Source organism: Arachis hypogaea, chromosome 5, assembly GCF_003086295.3.
Source record: "Arachis hypogaea cultivar Tifrunner chromosome 5, arahy.Tifrunner.gnm2.J5K5, whole genome shotgun sequence".
Taxonomy (NCBI): Eukaryota; Viridiplantae; Streptophyta; class Magnoliopsida; order Fabales; family Fabaceae; genus Arachis; species Arachis hypogaea.
The window spans coordinates 105882308-105899815 of NC_092040.1; the positions used below are offsets into that span (position 1 = coordinate 105882308).

A 17508-nucleotide genomic window follows, 5' to 3' on the forward strand; every position below is an offset into this window, starting at 1 on the left:
CAATGAAAAACTTAAGATTAGCAAACACATACGTTGAATAAGAATATCAAAATAGATTGCATTTAAAAGACATAAAAATAGTACTTATGCCGTTAAATTATCAGGCCAAATCATCATCCGTACAATGGCGGTGGTGGAGGGACACCTGGCTAGGATCCGTGAGAGGAAATTCTGACACTGCAATGTCTGTTACTGGAGGTAGCATCATCGTCGAAGTAGTGGGCTACTAATCGGATGGAAGTGGTGAAGGAGTCCACTCTAGTAAAGCAGTCGAACGACTTCCTGGTGACGGGAGTGGCGCAACAGAAGGAGCCACGTAGTTAGGATTAAAAACCATGATGAACGGATGATCTTGGGCACCCATTGCATATGACGTCCCAAGGGTAGTCGGAGTAGAGGGCCATGACTGAGAAGTCCCACGGGTACCAGTAGACACCCTCCCTCTACTCCGATCACGAGGTTGATTCGTGACACCTCTGCATGTCGTCATATCTGCAAAGAGCATACCAATTAACACCAGTCACAAAAGCAATATAATAGCAAAAATATGTGCACAAAATCATTAACACAAAAAAATCTATACATAGAAAGCCTTTTAGGATAAGCCCCAAATAAACCGTCTCTAACAAAGTTAGTTGAAATTAGTTCAAATTCAAAAATTACTTAAGATTCAAGAAGTCAAGTAGAAAGAGCTACATTGTGGAACATATCAAAATTAAATTCAAATTTGATTTCATTAGACTTCTCATCTTTAGTAGTTAAAATCAAATTTGAACTAATCTATGAACTTCAAATTCGATTTAAATTTTATTGTGTCTTTTATTTTTGCTGTCAAATGTCTGCAAAAAGGGAGATTTTAACAATTTCTAGATAAAACAAATTATATTTAGATTTTTTCCATGTTTTTTATTTTTGCATTTCATGATTATTATTCATTGAATGCCAAAAAGATTTTTGTTTTTAATTTTATCATTCAATTATATTTAGATTGTTTAGAAATTTTGGTAGAATTTTATCTATAATTATAAATATTCTCTAAATTTAATGTTTATTTTTTTTTACAAAATAAACAAGGATTAAAAAAAATTTGGCGGAATTTTTTTTTTATTCAGAGACCTCAACTAAAAAAATTTATCAAATTTTCACATAGAAAATAATTGCAAGCATTAATTAAAACAATCATGCATTCAAGCAAACATTAGTTCCTATGAATTTTAGTGCGCAACCTCTTATTACTCCATAATTTTTCAACAAATAAGAATTTCGAGAAGGCACCACTAGGCAACCTTCTCCTGCTTCCATCTTAAAACTCTATCCTAAGAAAAATAAGTCTGACATAAAACTTAAACAATTCATTATATTCAAAGATAGAGAACCAATCTGAGTATTGCACGAACAATCTACAAAATATAACTACAAAAACTACGAAAGAAGCGAATTCTAATGGATCTCAAAAAAATAATAATCTTAATAAAAAAATGACTTATTAACTTCACTAAATGAAACTAATTTAAAAAGTCACTTAACATAAGTAATCAAACGAACCTACTTGACAAAAATATATTATTTTAAACTACAAAACCTAATTCACTTAAAATAATCTAATTGTTATACAAAGTTAACTCCAACAATATAAATTGATTGACTTAACCTTAATAAATCTAAATAAAAACACAAATTTTAAACACAAATTTCTAAAAAATTACAAATTTCAAATTTTAAACTTCAATTCTAAAATTGAAATATTCTAACCGATAAATTAAAAAAATAAAATAGAATTTAAACACAAAATTTAAAATAAAAATTTTAAAAAATTATAAGATTTCAAATAAATTTATATTTTAAAATAAAAAATTAAATATAAAATTAATAAAATATATATAAAATTAAAAAAATAGACTTAAAAATTGACAAATTGAAAACTGAAAAAGATTCACACTAACCTGGAGGAGGAACCCGAGGCAGCGATGATAACCCACGAGGTAGCAGCGATGACGACGTCTGGATCTCTAGTTAAAAAAGAAGAGGAAAGCAAGAACTAAGGTGAGAGAGAAGGAAAGAAGAGAGAGTAAAATTGCAAAAATGAGGGGAAAGAATTTTTGAATTCGAATTTAATTTAATGTTACTATCAGATTTACCAGCAGATAAATCCGACAGTAATGTGCTGGTAGTTGTCCAAAACGCCGCATTTTCTTAATTCACGTTCAGTAAAAAAATCACAAAAAAATAAAACATTCAAAATGTAACAAAAAAAAACATTTAAAATCATTGTAAAAAATTACCTAAAATTATTTTAATTATGGTAAAGAAGAACACATCACTTTCGGATATAAATATATTCAAAACTTAATAAAAGAGAGATATCTAAAATTATTTTAAAAAAATTTAAAATTTAACAAAATGAAACATCCAAAATTATTAAAAAAAGAACATCCGAAAATTAAGAAACATCTAAAACTGTTAAAAAATTATCCAAAATTTTAAAAAAAATAATATCTAAAATATATAACAAAAATGCATCTAAAACCTAAGAAAAAAAACATCCAAAACTAGTAAAAAGAATCATCTAAAACTTAAAAAAAGAAGAAGAGATTCGAAAGAGGAGGATGTGGTGTCGCTAAACGACGAGTTGCAAGAAAAATTGCGGAAACATTGTAGCACGAAGAATTTCAAAGGCAGGAGCGCGTGTCGTGGCGGGAAGGTTTGGAAGGGGAAGGCGCGGCGTCACCGACGACAAGTTGCAAATGGAAGGCACGACGTCACGCTTTAGATGGGCAGGCGCGATAGAAGTTCCAAAGGGGTTGCTTTTGAATTGTTTTAAATTTTATAACTAGGTTTTCATCTTTTTAAAAAGTGAATTGCTAAGTAACAAAGTTGTTTGCATATCAAGTTGGTAAACATAATTATTTTTTTTTATTTTTCCTCGCAACTTCCCAATGCATCTTGGTGTTGCAAACATAATTGGTTTACAAGAGAATAGGTGGAAGTGAAAAGTCTTATGAAGAGATCAGAGCGAGTTTGACCATATTCATGTTTTATTATTTGGAAGGGAAGAATTTTAGTATTTATAATAGTATAGACGTCAAATTCTGACTACACCATTTATTTTATTTATAATAAACAAAATGAATGATTAAGATTTGGTATTATATAGTATTGATCTAAATTCATATATATGTTAGCCAAATACTTTTTTACATTTTTATTCATATATTAACAAGTTTTTTTTAATGGTATCTCTCAAATTAATATAAGCAATAATTAATTTGTGGTGGATCTGAGATTTATTTTATCTAAAAAAAGTATAGGTAGATAATAAAAATATTAAATAATGTGAATAATAGATATGTCAGATGTTCAATTTAACAAGTATGCAGATGATTATTTTTTTTTTTATTGGATTTATTCATGTAGAGTGTATTCAATTCACTAAGTATGCAGATGGTTATTTTAATGTTAAAATTTAAGAAATAATTTGGAAGTAAAATATTTTTTATTTTATTAAATCAATTCTAAAACTCATTATTTATATTATTTACAAAAATAATTATCTATCTAATAAAATCTATTTAAAAATTTATTACTAATCAACAAATTAATATATATATATATATATATTAAAATTTAAACTCTTAATAATTTTTTTAAAGAGTCCGTTTAGGTAATGGATGTCAAATAATGTATGATGACTCTTAACTTGATTTTTTCTTTCTACGAATTACCAATCTGTTTTTCAACCTTTCTATATTCCTTAATCCTTACCTTAAGGATTCATAGCTGATAATAAGGGGAGGGAGGGGAGGGGAGGGGAGGGGTAGGGATGGCAAAATTTTTTGAGATGTGGGAATTTTTGTAGAGATTGTCCTGAATGAAGATTTAATTGTGGGGAATTCTTTTTGCACGGATGAGGATGGGGATAGGGAACAAAATTCTTCCGAAGCAGGCGCGGAGATTCGAGCGGGAATCCCCATCCCGTCCCCGCTATTTTTCGAAATTTATGAATTTCTTGAATTATCTTTAATAGTTTATTTCTCATATATGTTTTTTAGTCATTTTTCGCACACACACATATGTAGAAACCCAAAACTCCTAATCTTTATTTGCATAACCCTTCTTCAATTCAGAAATCTCTAACGCTATCCATACTCTATGCAACCACTCTGCAGCCACTCCCTTGCCACCCTTCTCACTGTATCGTCACACCTCACCGTGCCATCACCCTTACTGCGTTGTAATTTCTATTTGCGGCGTTCCTTTTCGTAACTCTGCCGTCGTGTCCATTCTCCTCTCTACTGCCGCATCTCCCATCTCGTCCAGTGCTTTGTCTTTTGGCTCGTCGTTGCGTCTCCATATTGCGTCATTTAGACTTTTTGTATAAAATCTTGCAGTTTTTGTATAAGATAGATACTTGCAACTCTATTCATATGAAAATTAATAATTAATTAGAATTATTATGTAGATGAAGAATGGAGTTCCCACAGAAAATAGGACCCCATAAAAAATGGAGATGAGAGACAATATTTTTCACAGCAAAAACTGAAAATGAAAATAAAAAACAAATTTAAAGGTGAAGATGGAAAACAGAGAGACATTTTTCGCTCCGATCCTGCCCCATTAACATCCTTAGGAAGGGAGGAAACCTACTACATACTGTACAAACTACGTGAATCTTTTAGCTTAATATTTAAATAAAAAACATAAAATAGAGTTGTTTATTGGATTATGTTAATTATATCTACAGATAAATGATCATGCTCTCTCATTTATTAAAAGAATTTATTATGGTCTCTCATTTTTGACGTGGCACGTCTCACTTTGCCAAGTAAATTTCATCATAATAAATTAAACATTTGACTACTTTTTCTTTATCAACAAATAATATTTTAATTGTACATTAAAATTAATTATTAAAATATAAAATATATATTAAAAATAAATTAAATTATATATATTTATATATAAATATATAATAATTAATTTTAATGATTAATTTTAGTGTATAAATAATATTTTTAATTTTTTAATATATCAAATTTGATTTCTTTTGTATTTCCAATTTGATTACTGTGTTATACAGAAGTCAGAGGTCTGATGGGTTCAATGGATGTTTCTGCTGATTTAGGAATGCAAACGAAATAATGCATCTAGTGGTTGTTAATTATGTGTGTTGCCACTATGGTCCCCCAGCATGTTTATGTGACTGCATCATATTTGGAGAACAACAGTAAAGAACTGTATCTGTTTATGGCAAATAGACAAATAATATTTACTATATATGGTTGGAAATATCTAAACATAATAATAATAATAAATAGTGAAATAGAGGGAAGAAAAATAAGAAACACAATTAAATTTGGGTTAAGAAATGCAATATATGAAGCTGTGTTTTTTTATAAGTACCAAACAATAAAATAAAAATACAGAAATACAAAATTATGTTTGATCCATGAAATATTAATATAAATATTGTATTATGGGATAATGTGTCTTTCTTAACAAAAAAATATATAGACATACTAGTAAGAAGCTAAACTTTTTTTTATCCATTTTTTATAATTATAATTATTTATTTTTTGTATGAAAAAAATAGAATAAATTAATTTTTTTATAATTTATCTTTTATATTTAATTTATCATCCAACAAAATACAAAAATACTAATTTTTTTATGTTTTTGCCCTTTATATTATGCTTTTCAGTGTCCTATTTTATTTTTTTTTTTTTCAAAACTAATTAAACGTAGTCTAATAAATCGAAAGGGTTCTATAAAAAAAATAAGTAATCTTAAAAATTTATTAGAATAATGTTCAATACATATAAATTCACTTTCTCGATAAAACTCTTCCAGTTTCGTATTCTATCTTAACAATTGTTATTAATAATTCAATACCTTTAAAAAATAATTTTGTAAACCATCCTTTATTTATGATTTGTGATGTTAATTCATGTGAATATTTAAAGCTAAACAACCAGAAGATGAAGTTTATGGCCCACAACATGTGGATTGGATGCAAGCCACTCGTCTTTTCATCCCTCAAACTTGGATCTTCCATGAACATACATAGTTTATTATGGACACTGTTTATCATGTGTTGGAGCTGTTGGCTCTGCTGAGAGAGTGAGAGCAGCAAAGAATTTTTTGAATTTTAATAACAAACAGAGGCATGTGGCCACCTATTTTGATTCCATTTCTTATCTATATATCTGTATATTTATTTTAAATTACTATCAGGGACACCTATTGCAATTGGATTAGAAATTTATAATAATTAATATAGATAGAAGCTGCATGGGGTTTTATTTTAATTTTTTAATGTGATTGATACATTTTACGGTAATGAACAAAATTGAAACAAAAGAATAATAAGAGTTTTTTTAATGTTTTCTTTCTTTTGTCTCCATTGCAAGTTTAACAAATGAGAAGTAGAATAACAAAACAATAATAATATAGGACAGAAGAGTTTTCAAGTTTAATAATGTGCGGGTAGCCTGACTAGCCTCACTTATCACAAATAAACTAAAAAGAGATAAGAAATTAAAAACAAAACTTTATTTAAACAAATAAAAGAAAAAAAAAGTTATTTAAGCATTTGAATCAAGACCGCGGATAGCATATCACATCACAATAAAAGGTCAAATAAAGACAATTCTTTAAGAGAAAGTTTTAGGAGAGTATTTTTATTAAAATTTAGTCCGTATTTAATCATAAAAAATAGAGTATATAATTCTACATCATTAAATATAATTTTATATTATTAAAAATATTAATAATAATTAAAAAATGATTATAAATCACAAAATATACTAACTTCTAAGCATTATTGATTTTTTAATTATTTAAAACCACAATACATATGAACAATTCAATTACTTCTTACAATGTAATACAGATTTTGAACCAACTTGCTTAGGTTTCAGTTTCCGTATATTTGATAGTTGCAAGTCAAAATTAAGTTTCACTGTATTTGATAATAAGATTATGCTAAGTTACATTTTCAGCATAATCATATTTTAAATTAAAATAAACCAGCCGTAAACCATTAAGTATAAATATCATGACATACACAACTTGATTATGTCACTAAGCTAAATCAACCAAACTATCAAAATTGTATCCTTTATAGTTTTGCTATTTTAATTTCCAGTTGACATTAATTTTTTTTATGGACACAACTACTTTATTCATTAGGATTTTCGGGTAAGATGTATATAATATATACTCCAATATTTATTTCATGTCAATCTGCTTAAGTCTCAATATATATTATGTTAAATCATTTCTAATCTCTCCCTATATAGTCTAGTATAAATTGGCTTGGTATGTTATGGGAATAAAACTATTCTAACCCTATGATTATTTACACAAAAATTTGAACTTAATAATTTCTTAGAAAAAAAAGGAAGAATTGGCAAACCTGATGATGTGCTAAGCGATCATTGGTCACTCATTAATATATAATGTTTTATACAGTATTTGTAGGAGATTAATTTTCATATTTAACAATGTAAAAAGTTTCTTCGGGTTCTAGATATGTTGATTTGTGATTTTGGATACGTAAGTTTTTAGATTCTGGATGTGCTAAAATTTGACATTTTTTTAATGTGCTAATTTGAACATTTGTTCACGTGTAGTTTTAGTATCTTCAATTTATATCTTTATAATTTTACATTAACGTGAAGTATTTGTACATCGGACTATTTTTTATTGATTAAGAATATATAGGTAGTGGTGTGAAAAAAAAAAGTGAAAAGAATAAATAAATACAATAGATAAAGAAATAAAAATATCCAAGGATGCAGATCGGATTCATGAATTTGCTTTTCAAATTCATTATCTGATCCTATTTTTTAGATAATTTTTAATATCTAATTCACAAGATTCTGATAAATGAGAATCCAATTTGCAGATTTAATGAACCAAATTCATGTTGTATACTCCTAATTATAAGTAAAATATCTATTTAGAAAATAATGACACAAATTGATTTTTGAAATATTAATAACTCGAATTAGTTACTAAAACTTGTGTTACCAATTTGGCCTTGAAAACTAAAATAATCTATGATCAACATTAGTACTTCATCGAACTCCTGTGTGACTTCATCAATCCTATGATGATGTGGAGTGCCAAGTGACACCCTAACACTTTCAAGTTTCAACAAATAAATAACTCGGTAATGAGTTTCTATTCACTCAAATAAGTACTTGAAGAAGTAAGTCCCATGATTTCTTCTACTAAAAACCTACTTCAACTCGCTACCATTAACAACACCTTCATCCTCCTTTTCTTTCTCACTCAATTCTCATAGTTTCCCTTTAACAACACCAACAAAGAATAGAGTCGATACCCAACAATGGTGCTCCAACACCACCAAAGATGGTCTAAAAGGGCATATTGTTTTAGATAGCCACCTTCAAAAACCAATTTGAATCAATATTACTTAGTTTCAAATAGAAAAAATACTTTTAATTTGATAATACAACTAATCTATTAATTCATACATGTTTTAAACTTAAAATTTTCGAATAAACTTGTTTTTATTTTTAATATTACTCATTCGGTTCCAAGAAAATAAAGAACACAGCACTCTTTAAATAATGATTTGTTATTAGAGATAATAAAAAATTAGATTAAATTTTTCTAAAATAAAAAAAAATTAAAAATAAGAATTTAATCTCTCTTGAATCAAGATAGTAATGCTTTCACATGATAAAAATTTAAAATTCAACAATAATTAACACATTATCTTATCATTTTACAATTCTCTTCACTTTAGAGAATTTTTTTTTCAAAAAATTTAGCAAGGTTTTAGACCTTTTTTATTTTGTACAAAAAAAATGGTTAATTTGAATAGTATTTTAAATCTAACCTATTGACGTAAATATAATGTTTTAATTATCAATGCGTTATAATTCAAATGATATAGTCTTTTCATATTCATCTAAAAGACCTAAAAGATTGTGGGTTTGAGTCTTTCTATTTTTAATAAAAAAAATATAATGTCTCTATTTAAGGATCAGCTATCAAATTGAACATTTTTAAAATTCCATGTAAATGGAAGTAATATTTTTTTATGTTCTATTTTATATATATCTTGTCTTCTATAATAATGTCCCTTTTTATATTTTTTTTCTATTAAAATCATCTTTGACTTTATATTTAGAAGTTTTCAGCGAACCATAAAAATTAAAAAAATATTAAATATATAATATTTTAACCCTTAAACAACTAAAAATAGTGTGAAAAAGAAAATAATAATAAACAAAGAACGGTGGTAAAGTAATCGTTCTCAATTTTGGAAAATTTATGAATAAAGTGACAATTTATGTATAGTTATCTTCATAGTAATTTAATTAATAAACGAAAAGAATTGCATATTTTAAGCATATGATGACGTTGAAAATGAAAGGAAATGTAGAGCGAAAGAGGGGCAGTTGAGTAATTTGACATGTGGAATAAGCAGTATAAGAGGCGGGGTGGCTCAGTCGAACAACTTTAGCCGCAAAAGACAGTTTACTATAACACACAGAGTGACACACACAAACACTAACAGTCGCCGGAAAATTCCAACTCCGGCCATCATCTCGGAGCAAAAAGCCTCCTTCTTCCGCGGCTACGTTGCCGAGAGTGAAACTGAATAACAGAAAAGAGAGTGAGTTGGGTGGGTGGGAAAGATTGGTAGGAAGCAGTGCATGATGGGATTTTGCATATGCCCGTTAGAGACTCCTGCAAGGTTGCTTTGGACAACCAGCTTCTTCCGCCATAAGCTCATGATCTTTTAATCCCAACCCATAATCATAATATTCACAACCACCTTCTAATTCAAACTACTACTACTACTATTACTACCTTGAATTCTTAGTTACTTGCTACTACTAAGTTGCTAAGATAATAAGCAAACTCTTAAACACACACACACACATCTTCTTTGTGATCTCTATTTGCTTCTCTTGTCTCTGTCTCTCTCTGAGTCATGGAATCTGGTGGGAGGCTTTTCTTTGATCCATCTGCTTGTAGGGGGAACAACAACATGCTCTTCCTTGGCACTACTGCTGATCTCGCTTTTCGAGGTGACTCTGACTTTCATCTCTCTCTTTCTGTTTTTTTGTAGATCAACTGTGTTGTTGGTTTTTGAATTTTGATGCTTATGATGGAAATTGGAAATGTTCTCAACTTTGAAATGGAAAAAGTTTAAATTTTTGCTTTGGATTTAGGCGGTCAAAGGGCAGATTAACATGAAATTCTGTTTTGGGTTTCGTTAAAAGTAAGCAACTTGATTGTGCATCCAACATGGGTCATGAATTGGAATTTTTCATTATTTTTTCTTTTCTTTGTTATTATGTTACTGTGTTCTTAGAGTTCAGAACTTTAGCTGGTGTTTGAAACTGATAGTAATGCACAAAAGTGAGTTAATTGTTTAGTTTGCGTGTGATTTTGAATTGAAATCATATCAGGAAGGTCGATCCTGAGCATGGATGAAAGCTCAAAGAGGCGACCTTTCTTCAGCTCACCGGATGATCTGTTTGATGATGAGTACTATGAGGAGCAGCTTCCAGAAAAGAAGCGCCGCCTCACTTCCGAACAGGTTCGTTGTTTGATGATTGATTGAACTATGTTTTGGTTGTTTCAGTATGTTGATGCTCTTAGTATAATATGCATCTGATCTTATGTTTCTTTATGATAAGCAGCATATTTTTGTCAACACCATAACCATATATATAGTCTTGGTTTGACATTTGCTTTGAGTTTGGTTTTAAAGAGAAATTCGAAACCATTTCCTTCTTATTGCTACTTAAACCACAACGAAAGAATGAGTTGAATTGCTTGTTCTTGTTATCAATTTACTGATTAACAAGATTGATGGGAAGGATTTTCAGCAAAGCTATTTTGACTTATTCCCTTCAGTTTCGTTGATTTATATTGCTGTGAAAAAAATTATGATATAAGGCAGTGTCATATCATAGCTTGGAAATATTCCTATTGTGACACCACTCTCTGGTTGATTTTTCAGGTCAATCTGTTGGAGAAAAGCTTCGAGGAAGAGAACAAGCTGGAGCCAGAGAGGAAAACCCAGCTGGCGAAGAAGCTGGGGTTGCAGCCGAGGCAGGTGGCAGTGTGGTTCCAGAACCGCAGGGCTCGGTGGAAGACCAAGCAACTTGAAAGGGATTATGATGTTCTCAAGGCTTCCTATGATTCCCTACTTTCAACATATGATTCCATTGTGAAGGAGAATGAAAAGCTCAAATCTGAGGTAACATCTATCATCTATGTTGTTTAAAATTTCATTTAGACCATGTTTGATTAGTGTTTTAGAATAATTAAAATACAAAAAACCTAAAATAATAATAATAAAAAAGAGACATTTCACATTTCTATTGAGACAGATACTATACAAGGCCTTAATCTAAAAAGAAGATAGATTTTGCTATTGAGATTTGATGGGGATTTATGCAATTGGGGGAATGGGTGAAGTGAACACTATAAAGATAACACCTTGCATAAGGGCAATGGAATTTTGGGTGAATAGAAGAATATAGACTATCTGTCAACAGTGAGGTTCCTGTATAGGATAGAATTTAGTGCATTTCCAATCAGAAGTCCATCATCACAGGGAAGCAAATCGACACTTCCACCAATAAGATGATTGGGAGCTTTCTAGAGAGGGCCCTACACATGAGATTCGACACTTACAATAATCACATACTAGCAAAGAAGTAGCATCTGTTCTGAACCCCACCTCATTTGAAAAAGAAGGCCCTTTCAAAGTAGCTATGGCGAATATACCTTTGTAGCCTTCTCACACTATGCTTAAGACTTCCTTTAGTGAAAAGGACCAATGAATTTTGTAAAAGGATTATGTGAACCAGCCAGATAAACTAGTTAACAAGTGGACACTAAACTATGATTCTTAACTGACATATTGACTCTCCAACAGGTGGTATCCTTGAATGAAAAGCTTCAATTGCAAGCTAAAGATATGCCAGGGGAGCCAATATCGGACAACAAAGCCGAACCGCTTCCAGTTGAGATAGCTCAAATCATCAGCATGAAAGTTGAGGATCGGCTGAGCACTGGGAGTGTTGGAAGCGCCGTGGTTGATGAGGGTAGTAGTCCACAGCTTGTTGTTGAGAGTGTTGATTCATACTTTCCTGCTGAGAACTATGGCGGCAATAGCGGCAATAGCATGGCCCCAATTGAGAGGGTTCAGTCAGAGGAGGAGGATGGGAGTGATGATGGGAGGAGTATCTTCTCAGATGTTTTTGTTGCTGCTGAAGCTGAGCAACAGAACCAAGAAGAAGGGGAGGTATTGCGTTGGTGGGGTAATATTATGTTGAATAATGCAGCAGTGCTTTTCTAAGTAGTTGCTTAATGGAAAAGTTTTAAAAAGTATTGTATAATTAAAGTAGATGATGATGGATCATGTGGTCGACAAAGAAAAAGTAAACGTTTGGGTTGGGTGGCTTATATATATTACCCTTTGAAGGGGAGTGCGTTTATAATAAATAAATAAATAGAGTCCAGGTAATATGGTCAGTGGAGTCTTATGTTGTAATTCCATGCTCAAGTATGTTTTGAAGTGAAAACGTATAGCTAATAAACCATAGTTATATGTATTTCCCGTGTAGTATTAATTGTTTACCATTACATTGCTTCGTATTTGTAGTAACTAAAGAGGCGTTTTACTAGGATGTCATGTCAGATGCTCAAATGAACAAATCCAAGCAAATTCGCATACTGTCCAAGGATACGATTACTTTTGCCTGGTTTTGATTTGAGAAATATGGATAATTATGTCATTAACAATAGTGAGAAAGGATACCACTAAATAACAATTAAATACTGTACTTACATAAATCCTTAGTGGATGCATTAACCAACTGTAAGCATTGGATGATAGGCACTTCATGATTCCATGTAAACTTGCGACAGCAAATCAGCACATCACAGTGCTAGAGAACTTGAATAATTTAGTAGCCCTCATACAGATCCTAACATGTCAGAGATTCATGCTACATAACAGATCTATTTTTGTCCCAAAGCTTAGAGATTTGCATCCATGGAAGACACCCAAACCAGGACAATCTGCGCATGGCAGATAACAGATCCAAATGATTGGCAGAGAAGACGCAGAAGCAGCCACTGCTTCATGTGAACGGACCTGCCAGCTGCACATCTACATGTGCAATGCATCTGAATTATTAGCACAGATTAATGCATACAAAGAGACAAATAAGTTGGATCTCATGGCAACATGCATGAATGAATGGGGTTTCACTTTCATACCATTACGAATTGAGAGCTCAAACCGACTTAGGGCCAGGGGTGTTGGACACTGACATCTCTACATGAGGTGCCCCATAACGATGAAGATAGAACTACAGCAAGTAAAACAAAACAAAAGAACTCGCACTAGGCATGCACAATAAGCAGACGGAAAAATGCATTGATTCCAATAATTACCCTGCATTCTAACACATCTGCAGATGCCCAGGAACAAAATCATGGGCATGCGTGTGCAGGACTTTAGTGAGGGGTGAGAGAAAAATATGAAAGAATGAATATTTGCCTACAACTGCTCAAATTAACATATTCTGACTTCTTTCCCATCCTTTTTTTTTCAACTTCTCATCTATTCCTTCTTTACAATAATTCCATGTATACATATATGGATCAGACTCTGCTAGAAAAATGAAAAGGTAAATGCCACTTCTCGCTATGAAGCAACAAATTGGGCCAGCAGCAGCAGCAGCAGCAGAAAACATTTCAAATTGGACGCGTCCTCAATTACCTCCTGCTGGTGCCCTCACCACAAGCAGGTAGATCTACAAATTCTGCTTAGCCAAAAACCGGCATCTGGGTTAGCAGGTCAGCTTTACCTATATGTACAAGGATACAAGTGACACCAGCAACTGTGGCTACCGTTTCAATAACCTGAAGTCAGTCCCATGCCATGAGCTCTCTCATCCAAACTCGATATCAGTGGATGATCAATAACACGGCATATAAAAATGACCAGCTTTCTGCTTTTCTCAGCCAAGAAATACAGTAATGATCAACCATCCGGTTCCTTCCTTTTCCGACTTGACTTCCGGCTTGCTTTCAGTTTATCTGCATCAGCATTGGCCGGTGGCTTCTGTTCTGCCGTTGCAGAAGGTTCCGAGCTGTCACCACTTGAATTGGGCATTTTCTCATATATAATAGCTGAATCAAGAGAATATATCCGAAGGGCAAGGGAAGGCAAAGTAGATGATTTGACAGCAGCAGAGAATGATGACCAATACCACCAGTCATTTCTTAAGTACTCTGTCTTAATCATATCCTCAAGTGAAATTGTCGCCTGAACCATCTGGAAAAATGAAAGGAACATCACTTACAAAACAAATAAGTAGCTTGTCTCTAATATACTTGAACTAGAAATTTAGCACTACGTTTCCTAAGGCTAAAACTGTATCTCTGTAAGCTAAGCTGCAAAGCTGAAAATGAGAAATGAAATGTGTTTCGACAATGACTGTTGATATATATATTCTAGAGCCAGAGAAGAAAGACAAACCTGATATATTGTCTCTGCAGATTTAACAAATGCCCGCCATGCCTGCCTTCTGTCTGACTGTGCCTTTGATGGTCTCAAAGCAACCTTTGGGAGAGCAGCATCCATATCCAGTAAACTGATCTTCAGTTGCCTCAAAATATGTGAAGATCTGCCAACTAATGGTCTCAAAGAAGACAATGGGACCACACAGCAGCTATCTACCCCTATATCCAAAGCAGGATTTCGTTCAGAGAGATTTCCATCTCTTTGTTCCAAAGATATTTTATTGGAAATCCCTGCTTTACTAATTTCATTTGAAGCCAAAGACATTCCAGACTTTTTATCACGGCATTTGCCAGCTCCATCAGTGCTTCCCTGAGAAACCTGACATTCTGATGTTAGTGATTCTCCACCACCAGTACGATCATTGTTTTGAGCTGAGAATAGCATGAGTGTAGAATCACTAACAAAGGGAGATATGGAAGGAAGAAAGGATGGAATCCCATTTGAACCAATAAGACCTATTTCTCTGACAACTTCCTTGCATGAATCATTTGTCACAAACTTAGAACATATATCTTCGAAGTTAAATGGGCAAGAGGATTCTTCATTTGAAAATTTAATCAATCTTGAGCTAAGCTTAGAAGAAACATTGGTTGCAGCCGCAGTTCCAGCTGTATCTGCATCACCTCTGAATATTTCCCGAGAGGAATCACATTTTGTGTTCCCTCTTCCTTTAGAAGATAAATTATCATCCCTATTCTTCTCCAAGGCTGGAAGACCTGCATTGCATTTCCCATCAATGTGTTCAACCAGCTCACCATCACTTGAAACAGTTTTGTGGCAAGACATGCAGTGCTTCCTAGATGGCCATATTGGTTCTAGGCATTCACACCTATACAACTTTTCATCATTATTTACTCTGGCATTTTTACTTCGCTTCTTCAACACTTCAGTGCCATCCCACTCAAAGAATGGACCATAATTCTTTTCCAGCAAAGATGTCGCCTTTGTAACCAGAGAATTGGATGCTGTTTTCTCCTTATTTCTTAGTATAGGAAAATTCCCTTGTTCCTCAACCTGACCTTCATTCGGTGAATTATGAAACTCTTGAGCTCTTGATTTTGGCCACATCATAATAGAATCTTTCAGTTCTTTTTCTTTAGGGTCATTGTCCTTCAGCCAACTTAAAAGCTCTTCTATTTCTGCATCAGTTTCATAAGCAACCCATGAAGAACTAATGCCTGAACCATCACTTGGTGGAGACATTAAACAAGAGGAGTCCTTCTGCAACCCTATGATCTTATAGTTATCCTTGTCGGATAATACATTATGCTGCAGGGAAGAAAACTTGTCAACAGAATCTCTGCCAACTGCCATTTGTCTTCCATACAGAACTGCAGCACTTGCATCAACGACTAAACGACCTCTGCCTACAGCTGACGCATAATACAGGCGACCAATGGAGTCAATTCCCAAAAATTCCCGACGAATGGAAAGTTTCAGAAGCTTTGATCCGACATCAGCTATGGAGTCTTCTAATCGTGAAATATCACTCTTGATGGCATTGATCTCAAGGCGATACGGTTCTGACTCATCAACAGTAGATATGTCATTCACGTCACATTTCTGGTGATTACCCTGGATATGAGCTGCTCCACTAGTACCATTTTGTTCATGAGGCATATGACTTGGTGATGGAAAAGATTTTGTGGATTTATCCATACACTGGGATGCCACAGCCGCAGAGACATTCCTAAGTTGTCCTTCTACATCTATGGAGTTCAAGTGTTTGTTTTCAGAATCTGAATTTATCACAGATACACTTTTGTCAACACCATTGAGCCTATGCTTCTCGTTAGTAACCTCTTCTGACTGCAAACTATCAACAGATACCCAAAATTATTAGGATTGTCAATTACATTATGTGGCTGCACCAGACATTTACCCGTACTTGAGAGTGCAGCTGTGACCCCTTCCTTGAAACCAACTTCTCCAGTGGTATTTGGCATGCATGTAACAACTTTTGCAGCCTTTGAGGATAAGATATCTTCTTTAGTTTTCAGGTTTTTCCATTCTGTGGAGAGAGAACGCAATTTCTGATGTAACTCAGCAGATAAATCTGCACATTGCTCAAGGTGCTGCCGTATCAGGGAAGAGTTAAGCAACTCATCGCACAAAAACTTAAGAAGGGAAGTTCTCTGCAAACATTAAAATATAAGTTAAGGGAAACAATAGCACAGTCATAGAAATATGCCATCACAAAACAGCTTGCAAAGAACATCAGTTTAAACCAAGAAATAACAGTAGTCAACTTTAACAAGCATAAAAGTAATATTTCAAATCAGAATGCATCTTTAAAAGGCAGAAATCATTTTCTGATACAAGAGAATGAGCTCTATCAAGGAATCAAGCAAGAAATGTAAATCAGCAATCACAAGAATCAAGGCAGCATATCATCAATGCAAAAAGAATCAATTAATATCATTCCTTTGATAAATGGGCAATGGTAGCATATACCACAACTCTTCAATAACTATGAAAGAAACCCTTTTCACCGCAAAGGATGACATATCAAATATCAAGTAATATATAATCCAGGAAAAAATAAAAATAAAAGAAAAGTAGAAACATGAAACAAAAGGCAAAATAAATGTACAAATCAACAAACCTCGCCCACACTGTACTCCCAGTATTCTTTTTCTTCCATTACAGCAGATAAATGAGTTAGCACATCCAAGTAAAGAGAATAGAACTTCTCCCTGGAACTTCTTACTTTGACGCTTGCCAATAATCTGTGCATGATTTGTAACATCTTGATGGCATGCTTACCATTGACACAAGAAGGGCAGTACCAGTTTCCTTTCAGGGATCCTTGCAAGTGGAGGATTCAGACAATATGTATGATTACTCAGCATCAAACAAGTATCACATAGTAAAGACACTATCATCATCCGCTATCAATCCCACGATACTTT

General features: G+C 32.7%; 2 protein-coding genes across 2 annotated transcripts; one reads left to right on the plus strand and one right to left on the minus strand.

Annotated features, from left to right (window-relative positions):
- The first annotated feature begins 9384 nt into the window (after positions 1-9384).
- Positions 9385-12614, plus strand: LOC112802484 (homeobox-leucine zipper protein HAT5). The gene is made up of 4 exons (XM_025845722.3): positions 9385-10070; positions 10455-10585; positions 11012-11251; positions 11936-12614. The coding sequence occupies exons 1-4, from the start codon at positions 9974-9976 to the stop codon at positions 12356-12358; spliced, it is 891 nt and encodes a 296-aa protein (XP_025701507.1). The 5' UTR covers positions 9385-9973; the 3' UTR covers positions 12359-12614.
- An 803-nt stretch (positions 12615-13417) lies between these two features.
- Positions 13418-17498, minus strand: LOC112802481 (methyl-CpG-binding domain-containing protein 9). The gene is made up of 3 exons (XM_025845719.3): positions 17202-17498; positions 14552-16731; positions 13418-14347 (listed from the first exon to the last, which is right to left on the minus strand). Exons 2-3 carry the CDS (start codon positions 16253-16255, stop codon positions 14054-14056), a joined length of 1998 nt encoding a protein of 665 aa, XP_025701504.1. The 5' UTR covers positions 16256-16731; positions 17202-17498; the 3' UTR covers positions 13418-14053.
- Positions 17499-17508: the final 10 nt, after the last annotated feature.